At 52.9% G+C, this 16,733-nt stretch overlaps 1 protein-coding gene across 2 annotated transcripts in view; it reads left to right on the plus strand.

Moving 5' to 3' along the window:
- SMARCB1 (SWI/SNF related BAF chromatin remodeling complex subunit B1) overlaps window positions 1-16,733 on the plus strand; it is a 37,438-nt gene continuing 20,705 nt past the window's right edge. Inside the window, exons 1-5 of one of the 2 annotated variants that reach the window (XM_069497597.1) lie at window positions 1-1,228; window positions 4,880-5,018; window positions 6,712-6,841; window positions 10,426-10,563; window positions 12,782-12,909. In XM_069497597.1, coding sequence (XP_069353698.1) covers window positions 1,136-1,228; window positions 4,880-5,018; window positions 6,712-6,841; window positions 10,426-10,563; window positions 12,782-12,909 — 628 coding nt within the window. In that variant the 5' untranslated portion in view covers window positions 1-1,135. The remainder of the gene's footprint in view (window positions 1,229-4,879; window positions 5,019-6,711; window positions 6,842-10,425; window positions 10,564-12,781; window positions 12,910-16,733) is intronic. The other variant, XM_069497598.1, reaches the window with a different exon arrangement.

The following is a 16,733-nucleotide window of genomic DNA, read 5'->3' on the forward strand; positions in this document are numbered from 1 at the left end:
ATTACACCATTTTATATCAGGGACTGGAGCACTTGTGGATTTTTGGCATACACAGGAGTCCTGGAACCAATCCCCCATGACACCAAGGGACAACTGTACTTTGGTTTGCCACTGCTGTGGGAACACAGAACAAAACTCATGGTTACCATGGCCCTTCCTAGCTCTCCTTGCCCTGCCCAGCCCCACATGTCTTCATAGCAACTATGACAGCGGCAATTCCATCAGATTGAACCATGTGGAACTGTCAGTAGTGGGCCGCCTTTGACTCACTGCATTGTTCAACCGGATGCCTGGATTGCTTTGATGCTTTCTGTAGTGGTGGCCCCACTCCTGGCTGTAACTGCCAAGGGGCAGAGCCACAGGGCTGGGCTGTGCTTATTGTAGGCGCAGAGCGCAGAGTTAAGGAGGGAATGGAGAAGGTGGCCCTCCCCTCCAACACTCATCTGATGCACTAGCCACACCAGATACACCTGGGCCTCCGAATACCGCCGGTCCCCACCCACCCAGTGTTGTCATTCTGCCCATCCCCACTGCTGCAGGAAGAGCTGTAGGCCTGGAACTGAGATATCTGTTCCTAGGAGGCCTCTTATCTTCTCAGCTGACTGCGATTTCGGGGAGGGGAAACTGAGGCGCTAGTCTGGGTCACAAGGCTTGCCCAGACAGTTCAGGCTTCCAGATGTGGCTCTGTCCTGGTCTTCAGGCCACACTTCGTTTCTTCTTCCCTGGGCTGAGTTCCAGTTCTGGCTGTAAGACTGGGAAAGCCACTTAAAGAGTCAGGGCCTCAGTGGCTATTTTTGTCCGTGAGAAAGCTTTCCTCTGTACCACGACTTCGGAGGTAGCCTGGCAGGAAGGGAAACTGGACGTGGCTCCTTTAAGGGGTCCGCGGGGACGCGCTCGGGCTTTTGTTTGGGCGGCGGCGCGCGCGTCGCCGTCAACGCCTGCGCCTGCGCACTGAGGGCGGCCTGGTCGTCTGCGGCGGCGGCTGAAGATCCTGGCAGAGACGCGAGTCGCGGCCCGGCCCGACCAACGCTTCGCCTGCAGGCTTCGGTTCCCCTCGGCCCGGCGCGCCCCGGCCCCGCCCTAGCCCTCCCAGTCCCTCGCGGCCCGGCTCGGGCTACCCGCCTCCACCGCCGTAATGATGATGATGGCGCTGAGCAAGACCTTCGGGCAGAAGCCCGTCAAGTTCCAGCTGGAGGACGACGGCGAGTTCTACATGATCGGCTCCGAGGTAGCCCGCGGCACGCCCTCACCCTCCCTGGGCCCGGCCCCGCGGGAGCCCCGGGGCGGGTCTGCGCGCCGGGAGCGCGCGTCTCCATTCATCGCGGCGGCGGGCGCGTGCGCGGGGCTGGGACGTATGGGGGCGTGGCCGGGGCGGCCCTGCGGCCCCCCCCCCCCCCCCCCCCCCGGTAATCCGGGTTTCCTCGCCCTGTTCGCCGGTCTGGGTGCACCCTGCTGCCAGGGCTTGGGGCACCGCGGGAGGCCGCTGGTTCCGCGCAGAGTTGGTACTGCTCCAGCCGGACGCAGAGACGGGATGTTCGGGTAGCCCTTGCGGCTCTCGGGGGCCGCACTAGAGCCCTTGACTCTTTTGAGATGTTGCAAATCTCACGTGCACCCCTCCCCCCAGTGCTGCTTGTGGGGTTCTGAAATCGGAGGTTGGAAACCCGGGCTTAATGAGGAATCACCCCCATTGTATTTGCTGCCTCTGAGGGTGGCAGTGGAGGTGTTTTGACCTTTGTTTACCAGTGAAGAAACAGATTTGGAGAGGGATGCTTGCTTTTGTGTGGTTAAGGCCCCCAGTGCCTGAGCTAGATCTTTCAGCAGTTCAGAAGCAATTGACGCTTTTGATATCTGCAAACTGATTCTGAATTGTTACAGGCGAAAGATCCTAAGGATCTTTAATCCTTGATTAGAGTGGCAGCACTTTGTTGAATCAGCTGGACACTGACTGTAGGAAAACCCTAACTGGCGCTTCAATGGATGTTTGTTTTAAGTATATTAACTTTTTGCAAATTGTCTCAAACTAGCCGCTTTTGGTCTAAAGGGTCCTCAGCTAGTGTATATTCCTTTTTAAAAAAATTGTGGATATACAATTCAGATGTGCAAACATGAAGCAATAGAGTCATGAGGAGGTAAGTTAAGTACCAATCCCAGACAGCTTAAGCTGTTACAAAATGCCAAGAGTTGCCTCTCCTTGTAGCAGTTTTTAGTGTTATACGCCAACATTTCATGTTTTTTAAACTCTTGGGGGTTTTCTTCACAATTGAGCATAGTGTGAATGAATAAAGCTTCCTGATGGTCACACTGAGGCTTTCAGGGCCCCCTGTGATTCCTGTCTTGTGTTAGTTGTGTCAACTTATGAAACTGATGTGTCAGTAGCATCAGAACTTTAGTGTTTGCATCACATTTTCCACCAATTTTTTTTTTTTTTTTTTTTTTTTTTTAGAAATGGGGGTCTTGCTTTGTTGCCCAGGCTAGTCTTGAACTCCTGGCCTAATACCAACCCCCGACCCCCCAGCCTCCCAAAGTGCTGGGATTACAGGTGTGAGCCACCACTCCTGGCTACGTATCCACCAATTTTTATAAAGCAAAAAGGGCAGGATGCAATAAATTCATGTTCACATGATCATGGATGTGCTGGGGAAATGGAGCCAGTGCCTGTCCATCTGCCACGGCTCAGAACGGTCTCCATCGTCTGGTAGGCACCTACTTAAGTGCAGGATGCAAAAGGCAGTTGAGTATGTAATGCTGGGCAGGTGGTTTAAAGAAAACTTTACCTGATCTAATGGGTGGAAAAGTAATCAGTTTGGCCTTGATTCTGAGTGGGTGGTACTTTTGAAAAGAAAGCGTTCATTAGGTGGAGCAAATTGAGAAGCAACACGTGGCCAGGTGGGAAGAACCTCAGGAGGCCTGGTTCCACCCCCAAATCACTTTTCTCGTGCGTATAACAAGATGCTTGGACTAAATGGTCGGTCTCTAAGATCTTCCCCAAAACACATTTTAGATTCTAGGAAGCTAACTATAGTCTTCTCTTTCAGCCCCTCCACTCCTGGCCCTCCCTGTTGAGCGAGAGTAATAGTTGTGAGACACAGAGAGGCACTTTGCTTTCTTGGGCCTGGCTTAACAATCATCAGACCTTTGGAGTTTAGGGAAGGGTTCAAGATCAGACAACCATCTGTTGATATCTAGTAGCTCCTGTGACACTACTAGATGGATGCCCCGAGCCCCCTTCCCGGTGGAAACGGGTACTGCATTCAGAGAGGTGGGCGGTGGGAGCAGCACACCCAGCGCCTCCGTGAAACATCTATAGAACTGCCTTGCAGGGCATTTGCAGTTGCTATGAGTGTGTTTGTCGCTGTTCTCCTGCCATATGCAGGTGGCTTTATTCCACAAGCCAGAGTCGCAGAGCTAAGAGAAACCTAACAAATTGCCAAGTCCAGCATCTTCATTTTATATTCAGGAAACCTAGGTCCAGAGAGGGCAAAGGCCTGTTCAGGGAAAAGCCAAGAACGCAAGCCCAGTCTCCTAAGTTCTGAAGGGCCTGCAAGGTATTCATGGGGGCAGTATTGTCATTTCTTTTCAAACACTTAATGGTGGCTCATGCCGGTAATCCCAGCACTGGGAGGATCACTTAAGGCCAGGAATTCAAGACCAGCCTGGGCAACACAGTGAGACCCCCTTCTCTACCAAAAAAAAAAAAAAAAAAAATTAGTCAAGAATGGTGGTGCACACCTGTAGTCCCAGCTACTCAGGAGGCCAAGGCAGGAGGATCACTTGAGCTCAGGAGTTCAAGGCTGCAGTGAGCTATGATCACACCACTGCACTCCAGCCTGGGTGACAGAGTGACCCTTGGATGGTAATGACACACAAACCAAATAACGCTGAGGGGTCTGTGCTCTCTGTGTGGAACGTGAATGTCTTGCAGTGGGTACTTTTCTCTCGTGTTTTCAGCAGCTCTAGTTGTTGATTACATAAGTCTTTCATTAATGGAAAATGGAGAAGCATTTTTATTTAATAAATATACTATGCTTGGTAGGTAAAATGGGAAAAATAATAGAAGTAGTCCTTTGTAGGACGAAGTTCAGAGTTGCTGAGCATTTGACAGATGAGTAGAGACCCAGAAAAAGGGAAGCGATTCTAGGTCATCGTTGGAGCCAGCACCTGGCATCTTACGTTTTGGCCGCCCCCTGCGTGTGACTCGCAAGTGATTATTTTTAAAAAGTCAACAAGACAAGGAGGTGTCTTTATAAAAAACTTTAGGACTGGATTTCTTTTCCGTCAGAAAGCCATACTTTCGTTGTTTGATACAAGCAAACTGAAACTAATGTTTGGGGCAGCAATGATTTATGTAGCAGTCCGGTGATTTCCAATAAGTGCTTTTTAAACCCTTTGGAAAATTCCTTTGGTATCCCTGGTTTGAGTTTTGTTACTAAACAAAGCAACACACGCCATGCGGGAAATTTTCTTGCGTCTGTCTAAAATTAAAAGACCTTTTTGGTGTTTATTACATCATAAAAATATCAAAGTCTTGTTCTTAAGATAAAAGAAGGTCAAGGAGGCCTTCCATTTCTGGAAAGTGCCAGAGATCATTAGTCCAAAATCAAAATAACCGAGAGCTTCTTGCTAAGCTCTGGGGCCTCCCTCTCCGGCATGTGGCCATGCCTTTCAGAACTCGGTCCTGTCGTCCGGATGCACACATGCAGGCCAGATGTGCACTGCTGCTGAACCCTGGATATCAGCAGAATGCGTTTTATTGCTGCTGAAAGCCGGGCGCCTTGGGGCCACCTCGAGGCCACTTGATCCCGCGGAGCCTCTGGGCCAGGACCCTCTCCTTCCGCATCTCCCGTGACCCTTATAATGAGCCTTCTTGCTTTACTCATAGGTGGGAAACTACCTCCGTATGTTCCGAGGTTCTCTGTACAAGAGATATCCCTCACTCTGGAGGCGACTAGCCACTGTGGAAGAGAGGAAGAAAATAGTTGCATCGTCACATGGTAAAAAAACAAAACCTAACACTAAGGGTGCGTCTTCACGAGGGTTTGTAAACCTGTTTCAAAACCACTCGCTTATGTCATGAAGATAAAACGTTTTCACTCCAGAGTGTCTTCACTGCAGCCTTGGCCTTGGGCAGGCAGGGAGCGTTCCAGGGGCGGGGCTGGCTTGGGTGCACAGCAGGCAGGAAAGTGGCTCCAGGGAGCCGGTGGTGTTCCCCAGGCAGGTATTTCCAGCGGGACCAGGATAGGAGCAGGTGCGGTGAAGACATGTTGGTCTCAAAACGTTTTAGGAATGCTGCGATGCTCTGCCGTCTGCCGTGGGCGTGCGCCATACTCATCCTCCATGCAGCCTGAGTGGCGGGTGGTGGCCCCAGCTCCCACTCCCCTCTGGGGCTTTCACCGCTTGCTTTCCAGAGCACATCCATCCCATAGCACTCCACCCTGGCCGCCAGTGTGCTAGAGCGCGTGTGCATGTCCCTGCTCGTCGTGCCTGTGGTGTGCCTGGGGCTTGCTGGGCGAGCCGCCTGACACTAGAAACTAGCCTGCTGGGCCGTGCAGCTCTGTGCAGGGCAAAAGGATGCTCCATAGACACTCTGGGGCTCCGTCGGGAGACACTCCCAAGGGGACATTTGGCTACGGACACAGCATGCCCTTTGGCAGGTGCTGAAACTACTTCCCACTTGGCAATGGCGCCTTGTAGAGAGCTGCCCTGGGCCCGGGTGTGCGCGTGTGTGCGTGCGCGTGTGTGCGTGCGTGTGCGTGAGTGCTTGGCATGCGTGTGTGGTGCTTCGCAGTCTGTCCTGTTCGGTTGTGTCTGTAGGTGCCGATGTGGTTTTGTCCACTGCGGGAAAGTAGTGGTTCTTTTAATGCAGGAGCCAGAGCTGCTTTTTTATCTGCTGCTATAACGTTTCCACTCACTTGCTTAAAATAATTTCCTTTTTGTTCCCCCCTGCCAGTGGAGCACCAGTCCCTAATGCAGTGAGTCCCCAGCTTCGCTTTGCCCCCGCAAGTCCCTGGTGAAGTCTTGGTGACTCTTGCGCGTTGTGCTTTGGAGGTACCGTCCCCATAAGCGACTGAGTTCTCCAGGAGAAGCCAGGCTGAGCCCCAAGAGAGGTAGCAGCTCTTGACTGAGGTTCCCTGGAAGAGCTAGGGGTCAAGTTGCCTAGAATCTGTCCTGCTCTCCAGGGAGCACATCTGGACTGGCTCGGGGACGGCAATTCATGTTTGGTGTGAAGCAGCTATTTCCACCTCTCTGGGCTCTTGTTTTAAAAGAAAAGTATTCTTCATCTTCCATTCCATCTCCCCACCTTGCATCGTGTCATGGATTGCTGTGGTGTCAGACCTCTTCCCATTGGGGTGTTACTCTGGAGCCTGCCTTTGCCCCGAGTGAGGACCAAGAGAATATGTTCTGGAGCTGAGAGTCCGTGTTGGCTGTGCTGTGCTGTCGCTGCTGCCCTGAGCACTTCCTCTGCCCCCGAGCCAGGGCTTCTGGGGCAGATGAGTCCAAATCAGCCCACTGGAGGCTTTCCTCAGTCGGGCTTCTAAATAAAGCACGCGGTCCAGAGTGCCCTTTTGGAAGAGGCCAGCATTTGGCAGTAGTGAGTAGACACCTTGCTTTCCTACCTCCCGCATGCGAGGACCTTGATGTGCTGCACCCACTTGGCTGGCTGCTTTGTGCTACCACTGCCAGTAAGTGACCCAGTGGTGTCTCTGCTTACAGATCATGGATACACGACTCTAGCCACCAGTGTGACTCTGCTAAAAGCCTCAGAGGTGGAGGAGATTCTAGACGGCAATGATGAGAAGTACAAGGCTGTGTCCATCAGCACGGAGCCCCCCACCTACCTCAGGTAACTTGTTCCTGGCCAGGACATGCTCCTGGGACACCCAGGAGGACTTCTCTCATACTCAGGAGCTGCTTGGGGTAAAGTTGAACTGAAATACTTCTTAACTCTTGACCCACTGTGCTTACAAATTTTCTAAGCTGGGTGTCTAAGTTTATTTTGTGTCATTGGCATTCCCAAGAAACATAAGCCAAGTTCTGGATTCTGGGGAGTGGTTAAGAATGCTTTGAGAGTAGGACTAATTTGTCAGAAAAATTAGTGGCTCAGATAAACTCACAAAAGAAACAAACAATAGATTTGAGTGTGTAAAAATTTAGAACTGGCCGGGTGTGGTGGCTCACGGCTATAATCTTAGCACTCTGGGAGGCCAGGGCGGGAGAATCGCTTAAGGTCAGGAGTTCAAGACCAGCCTGAGCAAGAGTGAGACCCCGCATCTCTACAAAACGTAGAAAAATTAGCCAGACGTGGTGGTGCGCGGCTGTAGTCCCAGCTATTCAGAAGGCTGAGGCAGGAGGATCACTTGAGCCCAGGAATTTGAGGTTGTTGTGAGCTATGATGATGCCACTGCACTGTAGCCTGGTGACAGAGAGACAGAGAGACCCTGTTTCAAAAAAAAAAAAAAAACAAAAACAAAACCTTAGAACCTTTACAAGGGCATTTACAGTAACAATTTAAAAGGCAAGTACTTGGAAAGTTACTGTGTTGTATGTAGAGTCCGTGTATCCAGATTTATAAGACTCACTTGATGCCCCAGTAGATAAATAGGTGAGCGAAGGGCCACGCCCAGAAGTACAGGGAGTAAGCAGACATAGGAAGAATGTGTGTCTTCATGGGTAATTTTAAAAATTCAAAGTAAAAATAGCAAAATAAAGAATTGGGGAAGTGCAGTACAGCTGCACATTCACGCGTGCTGGGTCAGCTCTGTAGACGGGTGCGCTCTTTTTGTGACGCGTTACGACATCAAACATCTTTTTTTCCCTCTGGCCTGTTCATTTCGTCCCTGGGAATTTGTCCCAAAGAAATAACAAAGTCGATCAATGTGCCCACTGTATGCACAGAGATTCTTGTAGCGTTGTGGGTGATGCTGGAGAACATGCAGTTGCTCGGTGTCCAGCCTTAGGGAGGGGCCAGGTGAGTGACAGTGCGGCCAGTGGAAGGGACTAGGACGTAACCCTTATGTATTACAATTAGGCGGATTGTGTAGCAGCCCGGGGCAGGGCTCACGTGGGGGAGACGTGCAGGATGCAGGATCGTACCTACCTACCTTACGCTTTCAGCTGTCAAGAAAGTTTGCATTTCTCTGCACAAAAACCAGGGAGAACTAAGGGGGAGAAAGGATTATTGTTCAGAGTGATGTGGTTGTGGAAATTAATTTCTCTCCAGATTTTCTCTCCACTTTGCCATTGGATTGCTCTCACGATCCTCCCCTAAGAAAGGTGGCACGTCCCCAGCCGGCTGGGGCTGGAGACGTGAGCTCTGCAGATTCCTTTCCCCCAGGGGACGTGGTAAGAACACAGGGATGGCCAGGCCTTCCCAGGGAAGCCTCAGGAGGAAATTGTGTGCACATGGATGGCGCTTTTAAGTCTGCACCCGTCAGCTGGAAACCTTTTATGGGGCAGTAAACAGTTTCTTGATGGTCATGTCATGTGAGGACCAGCTGAGGGCATTGAATCCTATTACCCAGGAGGCCGGGTCTGCACAGGTAGGAGGGGCAGAGGGTGAGCAAAGTGACATTGGCTGGCTCCACACTGCTCAGGCAGCCTGACAAGGGGACTGGCACCTCCCCTTCTGTTGCAGGGTAGCTCTGGCAGAGGCTGGGTGTTCCCTCTCAGGGCACCTCGGAAGGAAGGTAGAATTTTGTGACTCAGATTCTCGGATTCCGTGTATGGCTGTGTGTTATTCACATTCACTGTGTCCGTGGTGACACACTTGCGTCACCCACTTGAGGTGGCTACCGGACTTGGAAATGAGCGAGAGATTGCTGCTGAGATAGGGCAGGACTTGCGGCGGGGTCCAGGAGCCTAACCAGTCAGAAGAGAGGAGGTGTTCGGGATCCGTGGTTTCTAAACACAGGCCCAGCTGCGTGGGCATCGTCCACGGAGGTTGCGAAGAATCCATATTCCGGGGCCCTGGCCCAGAGATGGGGAGTCACTTGATCTGGGTGGGACTCAGGAATTTCCTCCTTAAAATTTTGCACCAAATGAGTCTGTGTGACCAGGAATAGGAACCACAGCCCAGATAGGCCATAGTGGGGACCTTAGTCTTGCTGTCCCAGCTCTTAGTCTCTGTCCAAACTGGTTCCACGTTCCCCATTTTCCCAGGCCTCTGGTGCGAGGTGAAGGCCAGTCGGAGGGTCCCAGCAGGGCCCGGAGTGCGGAGACTCCCTCTAGTGCCGGCTGGCAGTCCACGCCCCTCCTGCCCCACCACAGTTGAGAGGGGGTCCCCGCCTCAGCGTCAGAGTTGCAGGTGGCCCCTGCTTTAGAAGAGAAAAGAGTTAACACATTAACTGCCACGAGAGCTGTATTTAACTCACTCTGGTTTTGTCCCTGGGGCCGCGTGAAGCAGATGGAAAATCTTACTTGTCGATGTTCTTATTTGTTAATATTAACAGTTTAATTCTCAAAATGTGGATTAAGTAAAAGTCAATAAATTTCATTCTTCTATTTATGTTCACCTTTAAATTACACTTGAAGCTTTTATTCTATTTTTCTAATAAAACACCGTGGCCCTGAGGAAAAGTTTCTGGGTTTTCTTGTGTGTGGCAGTCAGTGTGTTAAAGGGCCCAGGGCCCGGGCAGGTTTGGCCACTGTCCCTGCGCTCCTCTGCCTCGTGGAAAGAAGGGCGCACGTGCTGGCTCCCCGGGTCCCTCCTGAGACGGCGCTGCCGAGCGTTTGTCATCACTTGCTCTGCACCCTCGCAGTTACAGCAGGAGCCATCGTGTGAGTGTTCGGGGCACCCAGGGGAGTGACACAGCACTGCCCTTTCTTGCTCACAGTCCTGCCAGGGACCATGGGAACATGCAGAGCACGGTGGAACCCGAGAGCCCGCATCTGTCTAACCCAGCCCTGGAGCCTCACTTTAAAATATTCCTAAGTAGCTTTTGGTATTTCCTAGTAGTAAAAGCAACCTGGAATTCAGAGAAAAGAGCAAGCCCTCACGGAACCTGGGTTGTTTAAATCACTCTGGGTGTCACCCCAGTGAATCTCAGCTCAGCAGCAGGGTTGAACAGAGTGTCCAAGGCTCCACTCTGGTGTCTGCTGTCCCCGGAAGCCCGTCGTGCCCAGCCGGCATCAGGGACGTGCTTCTGTGGGAGTCACGCGTGGTGCGTAGTGTAGCGCGCTGTGGCTGTGGGTGAGCAGCCCACGTGTGCCCAGGGTTGTGTCTTGTATCCCCTCTGCACCCTTGTCCTCACCTGGGTGCCTCTGGGTGCCATTGAGAGCCTGGGGAGTGGACCCCTGCAGCACAGGGGTGCCCAGATGACTCCACAGTGGCCGGAGCCCAGCGGGGGCGTCTCTGAGCATGAACTGATGTCTGGTGGGCAGGATCGGACTCCTAGACTGACGACGGGGGCCTTTCCTCTGTCTCCCCAGAGAACAGAAGGCCAAGAGGAACAGCCAGTGGGTGCCCACCCTGCCCAACAGCTCCCACCACCTGGACGCTGTGCCCTGCTCCACGACCATCAACAGGAACCGCATGGGCCGGGACAAGAAGAGGACCTTCCCCCTGTGGTGAGGCCGCATCGCTGTGCTCGCCCTCTGCACGGCGTCCACTGCGGGTCTCCAGCCCATTTTAGTCTCGTCCTCCCCGGAAAAACACTCTGCTCTGACCTGTGTCTCCTGGAAGGCCACACTGCCTCCTCCTCCTTGAACCGCCTTTTCCCAGACTTCCAGATGTCGTCTGTGGCTTTCTGCAGCCTCCCTGGAACTGCCTGCTGTCACCTCGCTGTGTTCTCACTCCTCCAGCGCTCAGGCCCCGGCCCAGGGGGCACAGTCCTTGGGCCCCTCTTCGCCCTCGGTCTCTCAGAGCGGGCCCCAGCCAGTCTGGTGGTTCCCATGCCCGCCTGTGTTCCCTGTGGCCACGGGAACAAACCACTGTGAACTGGGCGGCACAGGTTTCTCCTCTCACAGTTCCCGGGGCCGGGAGAACAAAATCAGTTCAGGCCGACATCAGGTGTGGGCAGGGCTGTGCCCCCATCCCGAGGCTCTTGGGGCGAATCAGTCCTTTCCTCTTCCAGCTCTGGTGGCTGCTGTGGTCCTTGGCGTGTGGCCGCATCCCCAGTCTCTGCCTCCGTGGTCGCGTGGCCTCTGTGTGTGTGAAATCTCTCCTCCGTCTCTCTCTTATGACACTTGCGATGTAATTTAGGGCTCACCCAGATAATCTTCAGGGTCCTTCACTTAATCTCATCTGCAAAGTCCCTTCTTTTGGCCATATGAGGTGACAGTGACAGGTTTGGGGGATGAGGATGTAGATGTCTCTTGGGGGCTGTTTTCAAGCTCCCAGCCCATGTTCACCTCTGCGCCCAGGCCCCCTGGCCACCCTACACGTTGCCTGTGGACTTCTCCGTCTCAGCCTGGTGATCCAGCCTCCCCCGCCCAGGCCGCTTTCCCAGCTGCTCCCTCTCTCTCACTCAAACCTACTCAGCTCTAGTCTCAGCGCCGTCCTGCTTGGGCCCCCCTGGCCAGCTCCCCACGGCCGTCGCTGAGTGATCGCAGCAGCGCCTGCCTGGCCTCCCCGCTGCGTTCTCAGCTTCGCAGCTGGCGTGGGCCTCTTCGCTCTGGGCAGATCGTGTCTCTCCTCCCCACAGAACCCTCCAGACTCCCTGTCACACTCAGGGGAGCTGGTGCCACCTCTGCTGCCGTTCTCTGCCCCACTCACAGTGAGCCTCGTCGCCATGCTGGGCCGCCCAGGGCTCCCGCCCTGCAGGTCCCTCTGCTGAGGTGGCTTCTCGCCAACATCGCCAAGGCTCACCCCGTCCTCCCTCCTCCACTTTTTCTTTTTCTCCTTCCCTCCTTCGTCCCTCCTCCCCTCCCTCCCATCTGTTTCCTGCCTCCCCTCTTTCCTTCTCTCTCTTTTCCTTCCCTCCTTTCCACCCTCCTCCCATCCCTATTTGAGTGTCGCTTCCCCCTTTAGGATGGCCACTGCTGCCCCTTTTCCTGTCCGTGCTTCCCAGGCATCCGTGCCCAGCACCCACTGTGTTTCCCTCCCTGGGTGTTGTCTGCCTCCCCACCCCCCGAGGGCTGTCCTCAGCCATCTCCGTGCTCCCAGACACCCCTAGGCATCCCCTGCCCCCCGGGCCCCTCTCAGCGGCCTGCCTGCCCATCTCTTCCCTCTCTGTCTTCCCCAGATCCTCAGCTCCCTTGCTTAGTGTCCCCCTGGGGCTTCCTCAAGGCAGACGCCAGGTTCCACGGCCTGTGGGCACTTTGACACCCGCCAGCTTTGCAGTATCCCCTGGGACTGCTCCCCGGACTCTGCGCTCTGCCTTCCGTGGTCTGTTGATACTCCTTCGGCAGTTCCCTCTTCCTCCTGCCTCTCAGCCTTTGCTGGAATGTTTCCTCTTCTGGAAATGCCTTTTTGCTTTCCCACAGCTTTCTGTGAAAGTCCTGCCTGCTTTCAGGCTTGACTCTCCCTTTGCGGCATCTCTAGGTCTCGTTCCAGCGCTGCCCGGGTCAGCAGCTTCCTGTCCATTCCCCGTGCGTCTGTGGAGCACGCAGTTCTGCCCTTTTGCAGCATTTGCCACAGCCAGGCTGGCACTTGTGAGTTACAGCTGCTCCTGCCCCCACTAAACCGTGGCTGTGCTGGCCTGGTCTGTGCTGCCTCAGATGTTAATTGACAAGTGGCCTTTCTGCCAGCCAGGTTGGCAGTGACCCCTGGTGCAGAGAGGAGGGGAAAACTCGCATCCCTGGGCCCTGGCGCTCCGGCTGACCGTTGTTGCCCTTTCACTTTCAGCTTTGACGACCACGACCCAGCTGTGATCCATGAGAACGCGTCCCAGCCTGAGGTGCTGGTCCCCATCCGGCTGGACATGGAGATCGATGGGCAGAAGCTGCGGGACGCCTTCACCTGGAACATGAATGGTAGGAGGCGTCCCGTCTCTGCTGGGCCCAGCTGTCCCCTCCCCTAACGCATTCTGTGCTAACGGTCCCCCGGCCAGCTGCCTGCCTGGCAGATGCTGGACCTGACATTCAGGGCACCGTGGTGCGGTTTCAGAAGGTGCGGACACCGGGTTTGGTCCTGGTTCTGCTGCTGTTCCCCGTGGGCTGGGTGTGTGCGCTTCCAGCTCCTTCCTCCCCCGTGAGGTCAGGTGGTCCAAGGGGCCTGGCATGGCAGGATGCCAGTCTAAGTGGCTCGGGTGAAGACGACAGTGCCACTCAGATCTGCTTCAGCCACCCAGCCCCGCACGCACCTCGCTTCAGCCCCGTCGCCACCCGTTCTTGATTTGTGACTGTGCGTGCTCCCTGGCCTCTGCCCCCGCCCTCACTGCTCTTCCCTCTGGGTGTCCTCGCGCTGCAGGTCCTGGCCCAGACACCGTCTCTTCAGGCTCTTCCCAAGTGTAACTCTCTGTGTGTGCAAATGTAGACAGAAAGGGTAGAAGGTACATGCCCAGGGTGTTGTGTGTGCTTATCCTGTCTGGGAGGGAGGGTTATGCTTGTGTTTATTTTCTTTTTTATTTTTTCCTAAGTATGACAGAATTTTTATAATGAATATATTATTTTTTATTACGTCAGGATGTTACAGGGGTACAAATGTTTAGGTTACATATATTGCCTTTGCCCCGCCCGAGTCAGGGCTTTAAGCATGTCCATTCCCAAGACGGTGCGCACCGCACCCATTAGGTGTGAATATACCCATCCCCTTCTCCCCTCTCCCACCTGCTCAACACCCGGTGAATGTTACCACTGTATGTGCACATAAGTGTTGATCAGTTAATACCAGTTTGATGGTGAATACATGTGGTGCTTGTTTCTCCATTCTTGTGATTCTTCTCTTAGTAGAATGGGCTCCAGCTCTATCCAGGATAATACAAGAGGTGCTAGATCACCATTGTTTTTTGTGGCTGAGTAGAACTCCATGGTACACATATACCACATTTTATTAATCCACTTGTGGATTGATGGGCACTTGAGTTGTTTCCACATCTTTGCAATTGTGAATTGTGTTGCTATAAACAGAACGTATTATTTATATTCAGATAAAAAGCAGTAAGTATCATTTTAACTTTATTTTGTTTTAGAGATGGGGTCTTGCTGTGTTGCTTAGGCTGGTCTCAAACTCCTGGCCTCAAGCGACCCTCCTGCCTCAGCCTCTGAATAGCTGGGATTACAGGCATTCACCACCACACGTGCTTTATCATTTTTAAATGCATAAAAGTTTAAAATCACCAGAGTCTCACCACCCTAATAATACTCAGATTCTACCTTTTCACTCCTAGTTATTTCCACATGCAAACATTTTTAACATAGTTGTCATTATAGTACAAGTATCCTTTTATTTTTCTTCACTTTTAAGTATCTTCATGGTTTCTTTAGTCTTCATAAGTGGTGCAGAATTTTTTGTTGGGTTGAGGTGCCTGACTTTGCTAAAACTCCCCCTGCTGTGGACAGCCCGTGGCTGATAGCATATTTGCTTGCAGCATTTTCTCCCAGAGGAGATTTCCTGAGGGACAGTGTGAGTGGTTGTTGATGTGTGGTTGCCTTGAGCTTTCTGGAAGGATTAGGTTTCTTCCCTTGATCATCCCCAGGCACGTGGTGTGCCAGGCCTGAGTCCAAGGGCCTCTGCCCAGTCCTGGGAACGAGGTCTGAGAGCCAGGTACCTGCCCTCCGGGGCCCCCAGGTTAGCTGGTGAGAGGGGACATTGGTGGGGGAAGGACACTGGTGAGAAGATCCAGGAAATTGTATTGAGTGATGGCAGGGCAGATACAGTTTGCTGGTGACGCCGCAGCACGTGGACAGGACAGCCCACGGATGCCAGGCCACTACCAGGCCACCACCAGTGCTGCACGCTGCCTGTTATCTTTGCTGACTGCCCTACTTAGCTGGCTCGCATCACGGTTACTTGTTAATTCCTCTCTCCCTGTCCATTTCAACCTTTGAGGTCAGGAAGCTTCTCTGTTGCTGCTTTTCTCATAGCACTTCGTGTAGGACCAGGCCAGTTGTTCACGTGGAATCGGTACGTGTGTTGTCTTGTTACTTTTCTTTCAGCAGCACGTAGAAAGTTCTATTTATTTGTAAGCCCACCCTGTTCCAGAAGGGATGTAACACGGCTTACGTGAGGACACCGGGTACAGAAGACTAACGCAGATGGAAAAGGAGTGGGTAGGAAAACCCGGGTACAGGGGCAAATGGAGCTGGGCGCTGCAAGGGGAGGGCTGGCGCCCTGCTGCCTGCTCGGGTCGCAGCGGGGACACGCCGCGGCCAGGTGGGCAGGGCTCTCAGCCTTTCAGAGCCCGGCAGGGCGAGCGTGGAGGTTGGTTCCACGGTCCTCGGTGTGGGCGAGATCAGCGGCAGCCTGTGGCTCCGCAGAAGCAGAATCACATGGTACTTCGATCTCAGAGACCCTTTCCCACGGCCCGCGTGAAGAGGACACGCCGTGATGTGACAAAGACCAGCGTCATCCATGAACTCCACTGGGAGCTTCGCTGGCCTGGTCCTCATAGGAGTCCTCACGGAAAATGCGATCCCCACTGCATGCAGTTTAGTGTAAACACGTAGAGGACCGGCCGGGCGCGGTGGCTCACGCCTGTAATCCTAGCACTCTGGGAGGCCGAGGCGGGTGGATTGCTCAAGGTCAGGAGTTCGAGACCAGCCTGAGCGAGACCCCGTCTCTACTAAAAATGGAAAGACATTATATGGACAACTAAAAATCTATATAGAAAAAATTAGCCGGGCATAGTGGCGCATGCCTGTAGTCCCAGCTACTCGGGAGGCTGAGGCAGTAGGATCGCTTAAGCCGAGGAGTCTGAGGTTGCTGTGAGCTAAGCTGACGCCACGGCACTCACTCTAGCCTGGGCAACAAAGTGAGACTCTGTCTCAACAACAAAAAAAAAAAAAAAAAAAAAAAAAAAAAAAAACACACGTAGAGGACCAAGATGGTGCTGTGCTGTGGACTCTTGCTCCGCCCTGGGTGGTATGTAGCACGTGTGAGGGCCGTGATCCTTAAGCGTGGTTAGCAGGCCACGCCACCATTGCTACTGATCTCCTGTTCTTAGTCATTTCTAATTTACTTTGAAATTTCAAATAATCTTAAAGGTGGACGTGAGGAGCTTTATCACAAAGGAGTTTTAAAATGTGAAGTAGCATTACTTGAGAAGCGTGAATGAACTGTATGGTCTTCAGGCCATCCTGAGTAGCCAGGATTTTCCCAGACAGGCTCTTGGAAGGCATCAGTTTGTGATGAGTTCGAGGTTATCTTCTCTGAAAAGGACTTGAAGTGGAGCTTCTCTGAACTGCTGGTTCTGAAGTAAAACCACTTCCCTGTAGGGGAAAGGTAATTATGAACAGAATGTCAGTGGGTTTCTCATCAGAAGCCATGGAGGCAGGAGGAAGCGGCATGGTATTTTTCAAGTCCTGAAAGAAAAGCACTACTAACCTAGAATCCTATACCCAGTGAAAATATCCCTCAGGAACAGAGAGGGAATCACGGCGTTCTCAGGTGAGAGAAACTGTCACCTGCAGGCCTGCCCAAAAAGAATGGCTCAAAGAAAGGAAATGGTAAGAGGAGAAACTTTGGAAGGAGGAAAAGATGATAAGCAAAAATGTAGATCCATAAAACAGGCTTTCCTTCTCCTATTTGATTTTCCAAATTATGTTTGACAGTTGAAACACAAATGATAACACCATCTGATGTGATTCTAAATGTATGTGGAGGAAAGATTTAAGATAATTATATTATCAATGGGCCA

The sequence above is a fragment of the Eulemur rufifrons genome, chromosome 21 (assembly GCF_041146395.1).
Source record: "Eulemur rufifrons isolate Redbay chromosome 21, OSU_ERuf_1, whole genome shotgun sequence".
NCBI classification, from domain to species: Eukaryota; Metazoa; Chordata; class Mammalia; order Primates; family Lemuridae; genus Eulemur; species Eulemur rufifrons.